Source organism: Rosa rugosa, chromosome 5 (assembly GCF_958449725.1).
Source record: "Rosa rugosa chromosome 5, drRosRugo1.1, whole genome shotgun sequence".
Taxonomy (NCBI): Eukaryota; Viridiplantae; Streptophyta; class Magnoliopsida; order Rosales; family Rosaceae; genus Rosa; species Rosa rugosa.
The window spans coordinates 20,684,173-20,704,029 of record NC_084824.1 but is presented as its reverse complement, the minus strand read 5'-3'; the positions used below and the strand labels follow the sequence as shown (position 1 = coordinate 20,704,029).

At 38.1% G+C, this 19,857-nt stretch overlaps 2 protein-coding genes across 7 annotated transcripts; one reads left to right on the top strand and one right to left on the bottom strand.

Annotated features, from left to right (window-relative positions):
• Positions 1–1,964: 1,964 nt before the first annotated feature.
• On the top strand, positions 1,965–5,513 carry LOC133711335 (uncharacterized). The gene is made up of 6 exons (XM_062137469.1): positions 1,965–3,311; positions 3,369–3,673; positions 3,741–4,322; positions 4,449–4,672; positions 4,773–5,108; positions 5,344–5,513. Exons 1-6 carry the CDS (start codon positions 1,965–1,967, stop codon positions 5,511–5,513), a joined length of 2,964 nt encoding a protein of 987 aa, XP_061993453.1.
• A 4,291-nt stretch (positions 5,514–9,804) lies between these two features.
• Positions 9,805–13,524, bottom strand: LOC133709854 (uncharacterized). 6 transcript variants are annotated; one of them, XM_062135778.1, is made up of 6 exons: positions 12,871–13,519; positions 12,204–12,378; positions 11,891–11,974; positions 11,375–11,623; positions 10,995–11,092; positions 9,805–10,075 (listed from the first exon to the last, which is right to left on the bottom strand). In XM_062135778.1, the coding sequence occupies exons 1-4, from the start codon at positions 13,056–13,058 to the stop codon at positions 11,378–11,380; spliced, it is 693 nt and encodes a 230-aa protein (XP_061991762.1). In that variant the 5' UTR covers positions 13,059–13,519; the 3' UTR covers positions 9,805–10,075; positions 10,995–11,092; positions 11,375–11,377. The 6 variants fall into 6 exon arrangements, with proteins under 6 accessions (XP_061991762.1, XP_061991761.1, XP_061991763.1 ...); XM_062135777.1 differs by having other exon boundaries at positions 11,379–11,623; XM_062135779.1 differs by having other exon boundaries at positions 11,420–11,623.
• Positions 13,525–19,857: the final 6,333 nt, after the last annotated feature.

Below are 19,857 nucleotides of genomic sequence, written 5' to 3'. Positions count from 1 at the left end.
GAAAATTAGAAATCATGATGCAGCTAGTATTTGTTATCTTGACCATAGATGGCCTTCAATTTGATCAAGTCTATGACTCTCAATCTATTTTTGAAGTATTAATATGTAGTTTATGTAGTCTAATCGAGTTTAGGTTTACTCATGTACCATGCCAATTAATTTTCAGCAAGGCTTTAGTTATTACTGATTCTGATTCAGGCATATCGGTTTGTATTTCTCCACGTCTATCTGCTGTTACACATGTACTAAGCACTTGGTTTTGTCGCAGAACTTGTAGACCTAGTGATACAGAACTTTTTTCTCTGATGTCTCACCCATCTTTTCCACTTGACTACTCTCCCACCCATGTTTCCCATATGTGACTATTCTCTATTAGTACTTTCTCTATTGGCATTTTGCAAGCCAGATGATATCCACATATAGAGTAGTTTACTTCCACCTTTCAATGCTTAGTCGTAAGGTCCACTTGTATCTTCAGAACCCCTGAATGTCATACACTAACTCGATTTCCATCTCCTAAATGCAAGATAATAAAAATGTGTCAATAATTTTTTTTTTTTTCTTTTTCTCAACAAACATGAATAAAGTTCATCATATAATAGTATCTGGGCAGCAGTACTAGTTCATATGATAGTTTCTTTTGCTGCCTCTGTTTAATTGGGAGGAAATCAATGTATCTCATCCCAGAGATAATTGGATCTGATCAGATTTGGCATATATGTGTCTGGCTATTCTAGGAAGTTGTCTTCATCACATTCATTGCAGATCCTGTTACTAAAAGTAGTTCCAATCACAAAACAGAAACAGCTCTAAGTTCCCTCAATCATTTTTGTACTTTTTTGTGTGTTTTGGATATGTTTATGTTCGAAAAAAAATCAGAGAACCAAGCATGAACTCTGTGCTCTGAAGTGTGTGTTTGTTGGAGTATATGATGCTAGTCTTACTGATAATGTTGTTATTACCCCCCACTCAAAAGCTATATGGTACTTGGATGTCACCTTTGTGAAAGGTGAGTTCTAGTTTTGTAAGTATATTGGGTAATTTCCATTCAACACACGTTTTCCCAAGGCTACTAGGAGAGCTGAGTATATTGGGAATATTTCTCTCCCTCTTTTCCGGTGGTCCTTGAAGATTGGAAGATCAAATCAGAAAGCAGATATCAAAACTCACTGTTCTTAGGGTAAATGTAATTTGCATTCCATATTAATCTGCATGTGTGTGATTGGATCTGATTTAACATACAGTTTGTTAAAATGATTTCGAAATCTGATTTGCATTAAAATGTTTTAAACTTCATATCGAATAAAAGATCATGATTGATTGTGTAGCAAAGATCTTGTTTAACAAACTTTCCTTATCTCATTCCATGAGTAAAGGTTTTGATTAAGGGGGAGTCTTGTTTCCCTATAAAAGGTGTTGAAACTAGTTTTCATTGTTGAGAGTTTTTTTTTGAGATCTAAGTATTGTCCATTTGTGTGTTGCATAAGTTTCACAAATTGTTTTCTGCAAAAACTCTCTTTGATAATTATTCACATTCTTTGCCTACTGTATTCATTTTATACATCAATCTAAAGATCAGTGAGTCATTGATACAAGGAAAGAAGTGGAAGATCGGTTCATCTAGATATTGAGATACTTGTGTTGAGTAGAGATATATCAGTTGTAAATCAAGTTAGCTGTGTTGCTAGTGAATGTGATTGTGATAAACATCACTACTTGTATTCTATAAACTTATTGATTCATAGTGAATTTGTTTCTCGTGTTGGCTACGTTACAAGCCACGCAGTGAAGTTTCCTTAGTGGTGAGGTTTACACTGCGTTAGCAATTGTTGTGTTCTCTTTGAGTGTGTTACATATTCGCAAAGCAGTTTTTGTCATTTATATATATCAACATACTGTTCTATCTGGTATTTTCAATTGGCATCAGAGAGGGCTCTAGAATTTTCTAGTAGATCGCAGGGACGATGGAACACTCTCGAGATAGAGCTGCTGGTGGATCTGTTAACAGTCCTCCATGGTTTAATGGAGGTTGTGAAAAGTATACTCAATGGAAGATATACATGAAATCAAACCTATATGCACAAGATGAGCATGTATGGAATATTGTTGAAAATGGCTGGAAGGTACCTGTGGTTCCAGCTAAAGGTGAGAGTTCATCTACTGCCATTCCTAAACCAAGGAAGGATTGGACTGAAGAGGAAGTACATGATCTTCAAGCTGACTTCAAAGCCAAGAACAACATATTTACTGCTCTCTCTGAACGTGAGAAGCTAAGGATCAGTCATTGTGACACTGCAAAGCAGGCTTGGGATTTGCTACAAACTACATATGAAGGTAACAAAAAGGTACGAGCACAAAAACTGCAAGGTTTGATTTATGAATTTGAAACTATGACTATGAGAGATGATGAAACCGTGGATAACTTTCATGGTAGAATTTTAAAAATTACTGGTCAGTGTCGTAGTCTGGGTGCTCTGTTTGATGAAGATAAGGTTGTTAAGAAAATTCTTAGGGCCTTGCCTGAAAAGTTTCATTCTAAGGTCACTGGCATTGAGGACTCTTTTGACATTGATGACTATCCTCTGGATGAACTTATTGGAAATCTAAAAACTTATGAGCTAAGACTAAAACCTGAAAAGAAATCTACGGGTGTAGCCTTCAAGGCTGTGAAAGTAACAGAAGAGGAAGATGAACCAATGGATCTTGCTCTTTTGACTAAAGAGTTCAAAAAGTTTCTTAAAAGCAAAACCTCTTCTAGGAATTCCAATGCTCACAGGAAAAACTCCTTTAATAGTGGTAGTAGTGATAACAATGCTAAGAGCGGGAAAGGGAATTTTAAGGGAAATAATTATGGTAAAACAAAATGCTATGAATGTGGTGGCTATGGCCATATTTCTACTGATTGTGGTAACATGAAGCATGGAAATAGCAACAACAAATCTCTTCTCTCGACGTGGAGTGATGATGAGACTCAAGGGGTTGAAAATGTAGCTTTTGTGTCATCTCTCTCACTTGAATCAGATAGTGATGAAAGCTTCTCAGATGATGAGACTACAGTCCGCTGCAAACAACTCTATAAGGCATCGAAAGCTACATTGATCAAGAATCCAAATTTGGAAGAAGAGATTCAGATCTTAAAAGTTGAGAAAAATAAGTTGGAGCTTATGTGGAAGAGTTCTCAGACCGCATGGGAACAAGAAAGAACCAAGTTCACTGACGAGTTACGCAACTCACAAGGTGACAAAAGTTCACTGACTTGGAAGACAGAATGTGCCGAGCTAAAAAACAAGAGCAAAATGCTGGAACTTGAGGTAAAAGGACAACATGCTTTGAACTTAAACCTGTTAACTGAAAATGAATCATTGCAGGTAGAACTAAAGTCCACTCAAGAAAAGTTCACAAAGTTTGAGATACGCTCTGGAGCTGCATCCAAATTATTTGGTTCAGGAAAAGCCTATCATGATACCTCTGGACTTGGCTATTCTGGAGAAAGTTCCAAAAGTACACGATTTGTGAAGGAGATGAATCTAGTTGTGGAGAAGAGTGACTTGTTCATTGAGGTCATCAAGGAAACTAACACAGGGCCAAAGAAAAAGGGTGATAATCAACCTAAACATCATCAGAATGTCAAACAGGTAAAGATTGACCAAGGGACATTAACTGGTCAAAGCAGGTACTCAAGATCTAAGTCTTTCATTCCTACATGCGTGTCATTACTGTCGTAAATTGGGACATATTAGACCTAGATGTAATGAGAGACTTACAACACCTCTATTTGTTGAAGAAAAGCTGTCTGTAGAATCTTTACATTGTGAACTTAAAGAGCAGAAGGTGCTTACTATTAATAAATTAGCTGATTTGATCACTAAGGTAAACATGCAAACTAAAACAAGTAAACCTGTATGGATTAGAAAAGATTTGAATAATCACCTTCTTGCTCGCACAGATTCCTCTGATTCACTTAACTCTATTGATGCTACTTGTCTCATGGCATGTGTAAGTACAGATAACACACCATCACACATTGAGGCAACCTGCCTGGTAGCACTCACTGCCTTGGCAGACAAGCGAAGGAACTTCTGGTATGTCGACAATGGATGTTCCAGACACATGACTGGAGACAAGGGTTGGTTCTCTTCATTTCAGGATGAATGTACTACAGGTTCAGTTACGTTTGGTGATGGAAGGAAAGCTAAGATTCTTGCACGAGGCACTGTTAATACTCTTGGAGTACCTAATTTCAAGAATGTTCTGTATGTTGAAGGTCTAACTGCTAATTTAATCAGTGTCAGTCATTTGGCAGATGATTATAAGGATGTTTGGTTCAACAAACAAACATGTGTGGTTCTCAATCAAAAGGGCGAAAGTATTATGGGAGGTAAGAGATCATTTGATAACTGTTATCGATCACATTCAAGCTAATGAATCTTTGAAATATGGCACAGAAGGTTGGGACATGTGAACTATCAGGACTTGCTCAAGCTATCCACTAAACAATGTGTTAGAGGATTGCCAACTCTGAATGGCAAGACTGACAAGGTCTGTGGAGAATGCAAAGTTGGGAAACAAACCAAGGCTCCACACAAGGTGGTAAATTCTGCAACTACCACACAAGTTTTGGAGTTGCTACATATGGATCTCATGGGACCAGCTCAAACTAAGAGCATTGGAGGTAAAAAATACATGTTGGTACGTAGTAGTCGATGATTTTTCCAGGTATACTTGGGTTAATATTTTAAAAGACAAAGCTGAAACTTTTGAATCTTTTAAAGGATTAAGTCAGAGAATGATAATGGAAAAACAGTCATCTAATATTTGCATGGTAAGAGTAAGGTCTGATAATGGCACTGAGTTCAAAAATGCTGCTTTTGCTAACTATTTCCATGAGCTAGGTGTTTCTCATGAGTTTTCAGTTCCCATTACTCCACAGCATAATGGAATAGTTGAAAGGAAAAATAGAGTGCTACTGGACATGGCTAGAGTAATGCAACATGCTGCAGGCCTAAGCACAAATTTTTGGGCTGAAGCAATCAGTACTGCATGCTACACCATCAGCAGAGTCTTTTTGAGACCTGGAGCTGAACAAACAGCTTCTGAGCTATGGAAAGGTAAGAAACCAAATGTAGGGCACTTTCATGTGTTTGGAAGCCCTTGTTACATTTTAAGAGATCGAGAGCAACTTGGAAAATTTGATGCAAGAAGTGATGATCGATGGTATTTTTCTTGGATATTCTGTCAATAGTCGAGCTTATAGGGTTTATAACAAACGAACTAGGATTGTTATGGAATCTATTAATGTGTCTATTGATGATCATTATATTAGATAGGAGGATGTTTATGCAGATGCATCATCATCTTCAAGTTCAGTTTCACAAGACACACCAACAAGTGCTAAAGAAGAAGAAAACGTTGACAGCATCTTGGAGCCAGCTCCACAGATGAGAAGAGGCTTCAAACAAGTTCAGAAGGATTACTCTAGTCGAGATATCATTGGGAAATATCAGATGGCCTAAAAACTAGAAGTCAAGCTACTGCATAAGTAAGTCAGGATGAGGTAAGTCAAGACAATGTATTAATTGCTTAGTTTTATCACTGAAAATCTGATAAATATGAATGTCATATCCCAGTTTGGTTTTGTGTCACTGGTTGAACCAAAAAAATGTTAAGGAAGCCTTGTTGAACGATCACTAGATTAGTGCTATGCATGAAGAATTGAATCAATTTACTAAAAATGATGTGTGGTACTTAGTACCTAGACCTAGTAGTTGCAATGTCATAGGAACTAAGTGGATTTTCAGAAACAAAAGTGATGAAAAAGGGAATGTAATTAGAAACAAAGCTAGGTTGGTGGCTCTGGGTTACTCACAAGTTGAAGGTCTTGATTTTGATGAAACATTTGCTCCTGTGGCTAGATTGGAATATGTGAGATTATTATTGTCTGTTGCTTGTCATCTCAGGTTCAAACTGTTTCAAATGGATGTCAAAACTGCTTTCTTAAATGGGATTTTACAGGAGGAAGTTTATGTGGAACAACCTCATGGTTTTAAAGATCCACATAACTTAGATCATGTTTATAGACTCAAGAAAGCTTTGTATGGACTAAAACAGGCTCCTCGAGCCTGGTATGAGAGGCTTTCCACTCATCTCGTGGGCAAAGGTTATTCTAGGGGATCAGTTGATAAAACTTTATTTGTAAAACAACTAACAAATGACATTATCATTGCACAAGTGTATGTTGATGACATTGTTTTTGGTTCTACATCTAAGTATCTTGTCAACGAATTTCAATCAGTCATGGAAAGTGAATTTGAAATGAGTATGTGTGGTGAGCTAACTTTCTTCCTTGGATTGCAAGTAAAGCAACTTACCACAGGCCTGTTTCTCTCTCAAAAAAAATTTGCTGAGAACTTGATCAAGAAATTTGGTCTTGAGTCAAAGAAAGTGGTGAACAACCCCATGAGCACCACTATAAAGCTTGGTGAAGACAAGGATGGCAAGTCTGTTGATCCTACCCTCTATAGAAGCATGATTGGCAGTTTATTGTATCTTACTGCTAGTCGACCTAATATCTCTTATAGTGTTGTAGTTTGTGCACGATTTCAAGCCAATCCAAAAGAATCCCACCTGGAAGCTGTTAGACGAATTCTTCGATACATCTCAGGTACAGTTTCTTGTGGTATTTTCTATACCTTTGATACTAATGTGGACATTGCAGGCTACTCAGATGCTGATTGGGGAGGCAACCTTAAGGATAGAAATAGCACCTCAGGAGGATGTTTCTTTGTTGGAAAAAATTTGGTTGCATGGCATAGCAAAAAGCAAAATTGCATCTCTCTCTCGACTGTTGAAGCTGAGTATGTGGCAGCTGGGAGTTGCTGTACACAAATGCTATGGATGAAACAAATGCTCATGGACTATGGTATTTCCCAAGGTAAGTTATCTATCTTTTGTGACAATACTAGTGCCATAAATATCACCAAGAATCCAGTTCAACACTCCAGAACTAAGCACATTGATCTCAGATATCACTTCATTAGAGATTTGGTTGAGCAGAAAATTCTTCAATTGAGCTTTGTCCCCACTGACAGTCAGCTAGCTGATCTTTTCACTAAGCCTCTAGACACAGCTAGGTTTGAATTGTTGAGGAATGCCATTGGAATATGCTATAAGTATTAGGGTAGCATTGCCTATGTCCATATTTCAGTGAGAAAATTGTGAACTTAGTGTACTTTGCCCACTGTCATTAAAGGTTGCACATATTTTCGGTGTCATGGTCTTCATACCATGTCTTATTCTGGACATTGATTGTATACTCTCTTTTAGTCTCCAAATCAGTCAGCCTCATTTTTCACTTTCACTCATAGTTGTACGTGGTGGCATGTTATTTGTCTCGAGAGCTGAACATGTAGGTGAAGTAGGCGAACTGACTCTTCCAATCCGACCTTTCCCTCAATTGACAGTTGCTTAATGTCCTTATTCTCAAAGTAGTCAGGTCCTGGTTGTGGTGAACTTTCCAGGGCTTGCAAGAAACGAGAATGGATAATCACTTTACCTCCTCTCCAAGTAATCAGATCCTGGTTGTGGTGAACTTTCCAGGGTTTGTAACAAAACGAGATGGTTAGGTGCAATAAGGACACACAATGTGTAAAATAAGGGAAGCAACTCGAGACACCTTTCGTCGAGCATCCTTGTTATGTTTAGTACCCTAAGATCGTCTGATCTGGGAGTTGCTAAGATGTGTCTCGCTACATGAGTTCATGCTGTTCCTAATGACAAAATATCAAATGCCTCTGATTATGTTACTTTAATTGTTTGGGAACAATGTTTCCCATCTCTCTTAGGAAATCTCCGGTGCGACGTCCAAGTCTTCAGTTCTCTTACTTTACTTCACCTATCTCTCTCTACACATGTGTCTAAGCCCCATGTACGATTTATGCTCACATCTGTCATAGGGTGTATGATTGACTCTTGAGTATCAATCCTCTTTGTTGATAGAATACATCATGGTTGCATATCTTAACTGATGTATGTGTCTTTCTTTTCTTGTTATGTGCCTCTCTGTACTTAGACTATGCTATATTTTCTCACTGAAGTTATGACATACTCCTATGCTCCTAGATTCTTTCTTTTGTTGCCACCTGTTTCTTTTTACAATATTCTCTGACACGGCAAGATTTTAGGGGGAGATTTCAATTTGCATGTGTTTATCTTGGAACATTAACTTGTCATAACTCCTCTCTTTCTTGGAGAAGCTATGTTGAAGCAGCGTGTCTTTTGGTTTTCTCCCTTTCCCTGTGTTCTATTTAAAGACCATCTTGTCTTCCTCAAATTTCACTAGGGTTTCTCTCAGTGTGCAGATTATATCTCACCTTTATCCCCACCATGGTCCGCACCAAGATCACCACCTGCATTGGCACCAATCAGCGCAGTACTTCTCCTCTTTCTTTGGAGGAGGAAGGCCGTCAGGCAACTGCTCGAGCTGGCATCTTGCATCCTGGGGACCCCCGTCCCTCTCGTGACCGTAGCCGGAGTCCTCCTCCTCTTCCTCGTCGCTCTCCTCAGCTGCATGTCGGTGCATCCTCCTCCTCTCACCCTGCTAGAGCTCCTTGGCCTCCGGCCACCCTAGAAGGTCTTGCTGCATCATTGAAGACATGCGCTCTGCTCTCCGTGATGACATTATGGTGGCTGATTGGCGAGTCACCTGTCTCGTCGACTATGTCGCTGACATGAACTTCTCGCTGGTTCACTGCCACACCGCGCTGAACAACCTTGCTATGGAGGTCCAGAACATGCAAAGCCACCCCCTAGGGTTTCCTCGGAGGGAGACTGTGACAAGGAAGGCGGCTCCGGCCCCCAGCGCCCCTGCAAGAGGTGATCCAGGACCCTCTACGATGGCTGCTCGAGAGGTGGCTACGCAGGCTGACTGTGATGATAGCGATGACTCAATCGACAGTGAGGAGTTTCATGACCGGGTTACCAAGCTGATGGAGGAGTTTGAGGAGCCTTCCCATTCAAAGGGGGAGAAGTAAATTTTTTTTTTAATCTTTTAATTTATTTTTCTTCTTTTGCATTTTAACTTTCTTTGGACAATCCCTTTATTTTGGTTTGGTTTGTAAGTGCATAAGCACAGACTGCTTGGATGCTTATCTTGTTGAATGTTATTTATCTTGGTTTTAATTCTTACTTGGATCTGGGAAAAGGATGGAAACTGATTCCTTTGATCCAAGTAAAACTTCTAGGTATAAATATTGGAATTTGTATATGATTAGTGTTTGTTTATTTGTGAGGACTGACCTGCAGGATGCAAAGGGAAAAATTTGTGTGTTGAATGGGAATGCCCAAAGGGGGAGATAGTAAATATATTGGGTAATTTCCATTTAACACACGTTTTCCCAAGGCTACTAGGAGAGCTGAGTATATTGGGAATACTTCGACTACTAAAAAAAATTGCTTTTGCGACGCCTATTTTGCGACGGCAAATTGGGCTTTTGCGACGGAAAAAACTTTTCGCGACGGAAAATTGAGCCTTTTGCGACGGAAATGTTGGCGTTGCAATAGGTGGCGTCACAAAATCCATTTGTGTCGGTAAAATGCCGTCGCAAAAAGTATTTGCGACGGAAAACTGTGGCCGTCGCAATGACTAAACTATTTGCGACAGATACTTTGCCGTCGCAAAAAGATATTTCATTTTAAAAAAAAATTAGGGTGAATTTGTTGCGACGGATACTTTGCCGTCGCAAAAGAATATTTCATTTATACAAAAAAAAAAAATGGTGTGAATTGCACACCAAAGCTAGTACCATCTGCAGCAAATATCATAAATTGAAAAATATTATGAAACCCATCATCTATAACCAACCAACAATCACAATTCTAAGACCAACCAAAGGTTGTTAAAAAACAAAGATCAGCCAAAGCTTTCTCAACTTTCTTTCAACTTCTAGCTCATCTTGCTTCATCAAGTCATCCATTTCTTGCCTATCCAATTGCTTTTCATACACCAACTCTTTAATTATAGCCTGAGAATGATCCATCTATACTTGCTCAGCTCTTTAAATAGATACTCATAAGAGTCCTGCACATAAAAGCCACAACAAAAAATTTAACAATTTGGGTTAAAATCAAGGGGTTTCCATCTTGCACAAAGAATTATGCGAGCATATAGAAATATAGAGCATATTCGAAGTAGTCTAGAACTATAGAAAAAGACTAAACCTTTAGCAAAGAGCTTGCATCACAAAAAGTAACAGAAATATAGAGCATATTATAATATAAGTTTTGCAGAAAACACTATCAATCAAAAAGAATATCCTACTATCATGTAGAGGAAAAAACTTATAAAGCTGAAACCCTTATAATTAATTCCTTGTCTTATATTTTAAGGAAGCATGAAATAATTTAAGAAGATAAAATCTATTGCAAAATAGTGTATTTATTTACTTATCATTTCACTTCAAGAACAAACATTTTCAAGAATGGCTAATAGAAGAGTGCATTCTAATGTTCACGTAGAGGTACTTACAATTATTTATATATGAGATAAATGTATGATGCAACATATATATATGTGTGTGTGTAGTGAATGTATACACAGGAATCATATGGCATATGAACTTGATCATCAAGCAGTACTGGTTCGATGATTATTGTTAAGCTAGTCATGTGTGTGTGTTTTTAGTAAACGAATATTTCATTTATAAAAAAAAAAAATGGTGTGAATTGCACACCAAAGCTAGGAAAAGGAAAAGGAAAAAAAAGGCCAGGGCAAGGGAAGACATCTTTAACAGCAAGAAAGGAAAGACCGCAATCATGCCTACGACAATGTTCACCCCTTAACTTTCTTTTTCACTAATTCATTTCTTTTCCCACACATAACACAAAAGGGAAAGAAATCTTTCATATCTGTGAACCTTATGGAATTAGAGCTAGTAAAGACATTATTACAAAAGAAACAATAGTGCCAGACAAGAGTTAAATTGTAAGCTAGAAGCTACCTCAGCACAAATGAATCCTCTCTCAAAATCAGTATGGATGGTCCCTGCAGCTTGAGGAGCCTTTGAAATTAAAGCAGCCTAATTTGCCAGCATTTCACCTGCCAAAGGTAATAGTATTTTAGACTCACCTGAAGGTCATGGAAAGGAGCTCATGTAAACAGAGCAAGCCTAGATATGTGAATTCAAACACAATTATTAAATAAAACTCTTAACATACTTGAAGACTCAATACTCTAAACTTATTATGGTATTAGGATTAAGTTCAGACCACTCTTTCCTATGGACAGAGCTCGAGTCGCAAATGGAACCAGATCAAAGAGAGAAGGCAAAAGAAAAAAAAAGGACGAATGAAAAAGAGATTCATAGTATAAGGGTCCTACATACTAGCAGTCAAGCCTTAGAGATTCATAGTATAAGGGTCCTACATTCATTCCCTCATCCATATAAAAACGTGCAACATCTTCAGAAAGAGTATCTTCTCTCATCAATAATGTCATAATGTCACCACCAGGTAAATACTCCATGATAAGGTATAAGAAATCGGAATCTTGAAATGAATAATAAAGTTTCACAATACACCGACTATCAACCTCAGCAAGCAAATTTCTCTCAGAACGCACATGTTCAACCTGGAACATGAAAAGAAAATGAAAAACTATTAAAAACATATCATCATGGAGTAATATCATTGCATTGTATAGTATCAGGACACTATCATGCTAACATGACCATAGGAGATAGCTCAATGTAAATCAATCTATGTGGTGCTGAGCTTGCCTTGAAACCAATATTATATAGGAATTCAGATGATCGATGCAATCGCATTAAGAAACTTCTTATATACAGCTGCGTAAATAAGTTTGAGGAGTAGACAGTGCTAATTTAGAATATTGCACCTGTCCACGGCTAAGCATCTCTGATTTCTTCAATTTCTTCATAGCGAAAATCTCTCCTGTACCTTTTGCACGGCATAACCTTACCTGTGTTTGTTGAACAAATTATAGACGGGAATGAAAATTTATATGAGACACAGTATATCACATTCCTGTATCTATATGATCAACAGAACTGAAACCATCAAAGCATATTATTAAAAATTCCAAAATGCACATGTTACTAAACGAAGGGCCTTCAGATTGCCATAAAGCAAGAGCTATTTCAACTGAATGGAAATGTAACATTTGAAAATAAATGAGTGAGATGTAATACCTCGCCAAAGGCACCTTTTCCAATTACAGTTAATTGCTCAAAATCATCAATTCCGATTTTACGTCTTTGGAGTCTCATATATTCTGTTTCTCGGCGTGCCAAATTCCTCATCATCTCTTCTTGTTCCTCAGCCGGTACCTGATCTTCTTGCACTTTCCTTTGAAGTGCTCGACGTCTGAAACAGGAAAACATGTATTGAGTCACAATATGTTTCTTTCTTTCCAAAATATACAAAAGGTCGTCCCAAACCAAATGAAGTAGTGTTTAGAGTGTACTTGCAAATGAGGATCTTGATTATTATACAATTATACTTAGGGACCTACTGAGATTGAAACCTGAATGTGAAATGATAGTCGAACCAGTAATAATAAAGTTCATATCTACTACGAGTAATCATGTCAGAGCTGTTTCTTCCACTTGATCAAGTTTCTTAAATACCAACCAGTAACCATAATAGCATAAACAAAAATCTGAAACCAACATAAATATGCAGAGTCGCTAGAAAACACTAAAAGCACCCGAAATTGGGCTTGGAAACAAATTCACTACATATAAACACATTAATTGTAGATAACAGCAGGCACTAAATTGAAGACTGATCCAATCGACAGAAATGGAAACCACAATTTGAACAGTATACAAGCCCAAATCCAGTAGAGAATAGTACCTCTCTTGCCGATCCTGTAGTCCTTGTAGATAGTTCTTGTAGTGATTCTCAATGAACTGCTTGGCCGCCGCCGCCTTCTGCTTGGTCACCGCCGACGAAACCGACACATCGGGACTCGAATCGAACCTCACCCGATCCGCCTTCATGTTGAGAGCCCCGAGCCGCATCGTCCCGTCTCCGCCTTCCATTTCCGAAAACCCGATCCAACCCGCCCCGAATTGCAAATCCGGATCAGAGTCTCAGCCCATTTCAGGGGGGTGGGGAGAAGAAAATAGAAGCTTCTATTGGATTTTACATTTGAATGAAAAAGAGATTTATCCGTACCGTCCTCGTCCTCATCTGAATCATCTGAATCATCCACTGCTTCGAGATCAAGAAAACCCACCGGAGGGCCTCTTTTTGCTCCGCTTACTAATCCCGCCGCCGCAACCACGATTGGGGCCGTATTCATCGTCATCCTCTTCCTTCTCGTCCTCCTCCTCGGGCACGTCGTCAATGAAGCTCGATCTCCTCCGCTTCTCACCAAATCTCTCGCTTCAGTGGAGGCCGAGGATCGCTAGGTTAGGGTTTCGAGCTCAGTGAATAAAGCGTGAGAGAGAGAGAGAGGAGGAAGTGGCATGTTGTTTTGGTGTAGATCTGAAGGATTGAATAGCCTTGTTTTTTTTTATTTATTTTTTTTTTATTTTTTTTTATAATTATACAAGCGACGACGTGACTATACCGTCGCAATAGATGTATAATTATGCGACGGTAAGGTTACGTCCGTTGCAAAAACTCTCTGAGATGCGACGGTAAAATAGCCGTAGTACATTCCGTCGCAAAAGCTAACTTTTCGCGACGGAAAGCTTTTCCGTCGCAAATTTCCGAAGCAATTGCAATTGTTTTTAGTAGTGAATTCTCTCCCTCTTTTCCGATGGTCCTTGAAGATTGAAAGATCAAATCAGAAAGCAGATATCAAAACTCACTGTTCTTAGGGTAAATGTAATTTGCATTCCATATTAATCTGCATGTGTGTGATTGGATCTGATTTAACATATAGTTTGTTAAAATGATTTCGAAATCTGATTTGCATTAAAATGTTTTAAACTTCATATCGAATAAAAGATCATGATTGATTGTGTAGCAAAGATCTTGTTTAACAAACTTTCCTTATCTCATTCCATGAGTAAAGGGTTTTGATTAAGGGGGAGTCTTGTTTCCCTATAAAAGGTGTTGAAACTAGTTTTCATCGTTGAGAGTTTTTTTTTGAGATCTAAGTATTGTTCATTTGTGTGTTGCATGAGTTTCACAAATTGTTTTCTGCAAAAACTCTCTTTGATAATTATTCACTTTCTTTGCCTACTGTATTCATTTTATACATCAATCTAAAGATCAGTGAGTCATTGATACAAGGAAAGAAGTGGAAGATCGGTTCATCTAGATATTGAGTTACTTGTGTTGAGTAGAGATATATCAGTTGTAAATCAAGTTAGCTGTGTTGCTAGTGAATGTGATTGTGATAAACATCACTACTTGTATACTGTAAACTTGATTCATAGTGAATTTGTTTCTCATGTTGGCTACGTTACAAGCCACGCAGTGAAGTTTCCTCAGTGGTGAGGTTTACACTACGTTAGCAATTGCTGTGTTCTCTTTGAGTGTGTTACATATTCGCAAAGCAGTTTCTGTCATTTATATATATCAACATACTGTTCTATCTGGTATTTTCAAGTTTGTGTTAATTTTTCATATTTTTCCTACTCCTAAGTGAAATAAACCTTAAAAACACTTGATATAACATAAATCATCTACTTAAATCCAACCTATTTGTTTTTGTTTTCATATATCATCAAATTACTGAGGACGCTGCCATGATGCCTATTTGAATCAGCCTTCTTCCGTAGATGTTATGTGAAAGTTGGACTGGTAATAAGTTTCTTTCAAGAGTAACTTATAGTTCACCTTCTCACTGATATGAAGCTTTTGTACGAACTTCAACTAGTTGGCAATACTCACTTGACTGTGCTTTAATAAAACTATCATCTTCTACTAGAGGATTCAACTTAAGATCGATAATCAATGACATACATTCTAGACATGCGATTCAGTGGGGTTTTCTGTATTTACTTTTATTAAATTGTTCCATCTATTTGCTCTGGAAGTAAACTTGCACAATAACTGGTAGGATAAAGTATTTGAAAATTACATTCAAGTTTTTAATAATTGAGGGAAGCAATGGGGAAAATTCTTGCTTTAAGAAACAGTAGAGAATAGAAACCTATGCTGCAAAACAAGTTTACGCATGTCATCTCTAAACAAGAGAAAAGTGAAGAGAATTTGGTTCTTGTTCTCAACTTTGTATGCTTTGTTCTAGACTTCTAGTTTCGTTTAACTGTAGAAAAACAAGAAAGAACAGGTATGGTATGCCTTGCTGAGCATTCCTTCGATTTTATCTTCCCTTTTTACCATCCTAGTAGTTTGCTAATGATAGTAAACAAGGTCTTCTAATTCGAAATTAATAATGAAAGAGTTTCTCTGCCATGTGTAGTGATCGACCTGTTATGAGAAAGACCTCTTTTTTCAGACAAAAGAAAAAGAAAAAGAAAAGCAAAGAAAAACCTTTCCTCTGATGTTGGCTCTCCTTTTCTCTGACCTTTCCTCTGATGTTGGCTCTCCTTTTCTCTGATATTGGCAGAAAAAAGAAAGATCTTTTTCTGAATTGCAAGATTCATCGATAGTTTTTCTACTGCAAACTAAACTAGTTGTATCATATTTATTGATCGATTAGTAATGCACTACGGCCACATTACAGAGATATGGTCTAAAATGCCATCAATACATGTAATACTAGCATTACTCTTTGTAGGGTAGTAATCTGTAAAGTAATAAACATTTTACACAATTTCTCTTTAACTTTAGCATCCAATCTAATAGAACTCAGCAGCCAAGCACATTATATATTCCATACACTTGCCTGCGGTACTTCTGACGCGTGCCAAGCATCCCTAATTATCTACAGCAGTGTCTTCGATCTCTGTCACTCATCCCAGCAAAGAAGTATGACAGTGCACCTCCACATGATGTAAAGCCGAGTCCGCTGCTCCCTCACCAGCCTCGAAAATTTATCCCATGATCGGAGCTTCCATAGGGCTTTAACTGAGGATAATACTCCCTTCATGTTACAAGAGTACTAATTGTCAAGTCCAGGAAGTGGGAGGTAGTACTTTTACTTTGGCTGATATGATGGTCAAGGACTCAAGGTAGTAAGTACGTAATGCCTTGCTATGGAGCTAACTGAGTTGAGGTTTGCTTATAGCTTAGCTTTTACCCTTTTTATAGAGGCTGGCTATAGTGCTTGAGAAAAAAAAGATCTGAGGAGGCAATACAAGGTGGGGTGACAAGTGTTGGCCGCTGACTGGTTTACATGGACTCAAAAGATGACAAAGCAGACACATCAGCTTGTCTCCTTGTTCAATCACCCTGGAAAAGGACTCATCACTGGTGCCAGAGCTCTTATCCTAATCTCATGGCCAGGCTTGTCTCCATTATTATAGAGCTGTAATTTGTCTCACTGTTTGAAGCTTAAGCAAAATTAACCAACCTCGCCAGGATTTCAGGAAGTTTTGGACTATATTGGTTGAAATTTGAAAAGAATTAATTTACAAGATTCATAGAAGATTTAGGCCTGAGTAGGTACACATGCATATTATTCCTGTTAAGGTTCACACTTGGATTTTTTATGCCTTCGCTGTTGAACACCACAAAATATGCTCTGTTTTCTAATGGGGATATTATTTATGTTGTGACTTGTGAACAAACTTTATCAGCAATAGAGACATTAACTTGCAAAAGAACCCTTTTACATATATAGCAGGAAAAAAAAAAAAATTACAAACTCCAGAATTATCTAGGAACCTTACCAGAACCTTACCCTTTTATACTGTTCACTGCACTAGGTATCTCACCAGCTACCATTCAAATCATATACGCTTCTTCACACAGCAAGCACCCAACTATATCTCATCATCTCATACATCAATTTCTACTCATGAAAACACTTGTCTACTGCATGGTTCACACCTCTATTCTACCTTGACCTATCTTCTGATGCACTCCAACGTACCGTGCAGGCCTGCAGCCACAACTAGGCAGCAACATGAGCACGAAATTTGACAGCTGCTGCGAAGTCCAGCAAGTCCATTTACAGTAGGTGGTGAGAAGCCTCTAGAGGGCTGGTGTTGATCTCTCAACAAAGCTTCTAAGTGACGGAGTGAGAGACTGGATATATAACAACCACAATGCTTCAAAATGGATGAAGAGTCGTCTAGCTAGCTAGCTAGAAACTCAAACTTTTTAGTTATCATGAATAATCAATGCAGTACTTCTTGGTGTTGATTCACTTGATTGTACAGCTACAAAGAAAATAAGCAAATCATGCAAGCTAGTCATGGAGAAATGAAACCACTGAGAGACTCAAATCAGTACTAGTTCTAATCAAAACAACACTAGCTAGTAGCTAATAGCCTAATAGTAATGTTTATCAGGAGTACTTGTGCCAACCAAGAAGCATGGAGATGCAAACCCTAGCAATATAGAGCTTCCCTCTCTGTTGTCTCACCCATCTTTTCCACTTGGCAAATCTCCTACCCATGTTTCCCATATATGATGACTAGGTCTACTCTCACTCTCTATTCTAGCTCTGGCTAGCTACTTTCACTAACTTGCTGCATGCTTTCTGCAACATCTAAACCCTAATTTATTGACATGAAATCTTGGCATTTTGCAAGCTAGCTAAGATTTATCCACTGCATAGTAGAGAGTGGAGAGTGGAGACTTCAACCCCTCAATGCTTAGTCATAGGGTCCATTTGTACCTTGAGAACAACTAGATGTCATGTGCATTAGTCTACTTTTCTATTTCTTAAATGCAACTTAAACGTCCTCATCACATAGCTTTGCCTGCCATTGATAATTGTTTCTCCAAGTCCAAGTACAGTTGAACATCTTGTTAACAAAAGTAGTTCCAAGCACAAAACAGGAACAATTTTATCAGCCAACAAAAGAACAAACAAGAAGAAAAGAAGAAAGGTCTATATATCAATCAAAATATCTCCAGATGTTTATTTTTTTTGGCTAATAACATATCTAGTTGTATACTTGAATGGAAATCCGATTGTACGAACAGTTCATAAAATCAGAAGTCTCAATTCAAATATTATACTGTCGAAAACGTACCACAAAGCCATTCGTTAACTTTATGACCTAACCAAAGGTCCAAAACTAACCTAATACACAAATTTATGAAAACCTTATCCCTTGAGCTAGTTGTTAAGCTTTTATGATCTAGCAGCACGTAATAATTCTCCAAGAGACTAAGACTAGAGATTGATATGTTTTTCTTGCTCCCACTGTGCCCAAGTCGACTCCAATTTAAAGGCAGAGATTGTGACAGACTAGTGCTTAATTTGCCAAGAACATCACAGTCGGATTTCAAATCCACGTGTCTACTGATGTCTGATCACTTCCATGACAAAGAAAATTGTTCCCAAAAACCTTATCTATAATCACATCAAGGGCATCAAAGATAAGATTTTAATCAAACCATTTAGATCCATGTGGACCTCGCTAGCTTACATGTGTTAACTTCCAGCTAATGTTGGCCCTATGAATAAGTACGCTCTAAGCCCACCATTACTGTGTAGATCAGACCAAAGAGGGGTCATAGACACGAGGTAGCTTAGACTTTGCAGAGGAGAAGAGGCAAGAGTGCTGTGTTAGTGACTTGGAGACAAAAGGAAAGCTCCAATGCCATGGTGGGGGTTACTAACTAGTTTCTTATATATATATATATATATATATATATATATATATAAATTTGTTTTTGGGATATATATGGTGGGGTGGAGAGGACTAGCTAGTACTGCAGGGGATATTGAAAGTGGGTTTGATGATGTTGAGTTAGTGCAGGATCGATGTGACTAACTGAAACACCACAATCACAACATTCCCTTTCAAGAAAGGTCGATGCATCAAGCAACTCATGAAGATAATTTAGATGCGTTTCAGTGGCAGAAAGACAATGTAGCTTAAAATTGGATTGCATGGCTATCTACTTCTTCGGCGAACCATCATCTCCATGGCTTTCACATCACAAACTATTTGCACTATGTTAGCCTTAGTTTACTAACCCTCACACATGGATGATAGGGGCTTCCAATAGTCCTGAGATGGATTCTAGCTTGTTAATTGGTTTCGTCAATCAATTCATGAATGTGATATGCTAACTAAAATCATTGATACAGACCATCAAACGTATTTTCTATTTAAGTGAAAAGAAGACTTTGGATTTAGACTGATTACTGATATCGGTGGCTTTTCTAATGCGTGCTAGCTGTGTTCTAAGTGGTCTCATCAGGCCGGGATCATAATGAAGTTTGGACACTGATTTGGTTCGAACACTGATTCTTGTGGGTTATCAAGCATATACCGGCTTTCCTGGTTCATCAACGGCATCGCAATTCCTTGACTTCTTTAATTTGCTGCAGTTAAGTAGTGCAGGGTTTTGTTGACTCTATTGATTCATTAATTGGTCTTTCCTTGAGGGTTTAAGGGTACGTATCTCATATTTGGATGTATAAATGTTGTGAATGTTACATAAATGAAACGATTTGTAGTCTGACTTAAACATAAGAAAAAACGTACCCCACGTTTATCTTGACCACGCACAAGCTACTAATATATTAATTCATCTTTTGCAAACCCCATGTCCATCGCTGGAATTATTCACGAACAATCCAATGCTCGTTTGTCCATGGACGTGGGAGAGGACATGGGCAGGAAGGAGAGGATTTTTTTTTTTTTTTGAATAAAGGGCTGGTGCGGCTGCCCTCAAACTTTAATTAATTAAACTGTCGAATACAAGGGGGGACATTGAGCCTAAACCCCTGATTACAATAAGCATCTAGAATATTTTCCGAAATAATATCAGAAATCTCTACAGAAGACTTGT

What these genes read in the sequence shown, in the direction of transcription:
- LOC133711335 (XM_062137469.1), top strand. Translation starts at nt 1,965, where the DNA reads ATGGAACACTCTCGAGATAGAGCTGCTGGTGGATCTGTTAACAGTCCT. An exon ending in TCAAACTAAGAGCATTGGAG is followed by an intron (nt 4,673 to 4,772) that starts GTAAAAAATACA and finishes AATCTTTTAAAG; the next exon opens with GATTAAGTCAGAGAATGATA. An exon ending in AGCTTCTGAGCTATGGAAAG is followed by an intron (nt 5,109 to 5,343) that starts GTAAGAAACCAA and finishes ATGTTTATGCAG; the next exon opens with ATGCATCATCATCTTCAAGT.
- LOC133709854 (XM_062135778.1), bottom strand. Translation starts at nt 13,058, where the DNA reads ATGGAAGGCGGAGACGGGACGATGCGGCTCGGGGCTCTCAACATGAAG. An exon ending in GAAAAGGTGCCTTTGGCGAG is followed by an intron (nt 11,975 to 12,203) that starts GTATTACATCTC and finishes CAACAAACACAG; the next exon opens with GTAAGGTTATGCCGTGCAAA. An exon ending in AGATGCTTAGCCGTGGACAG is followed by an intron (nt 11,624 to 11,890) that starts GTGCAATATTCT and finishes TTCATGTTCCAG; the next exon opens with GTTGAACATGTGCGTTCTGA.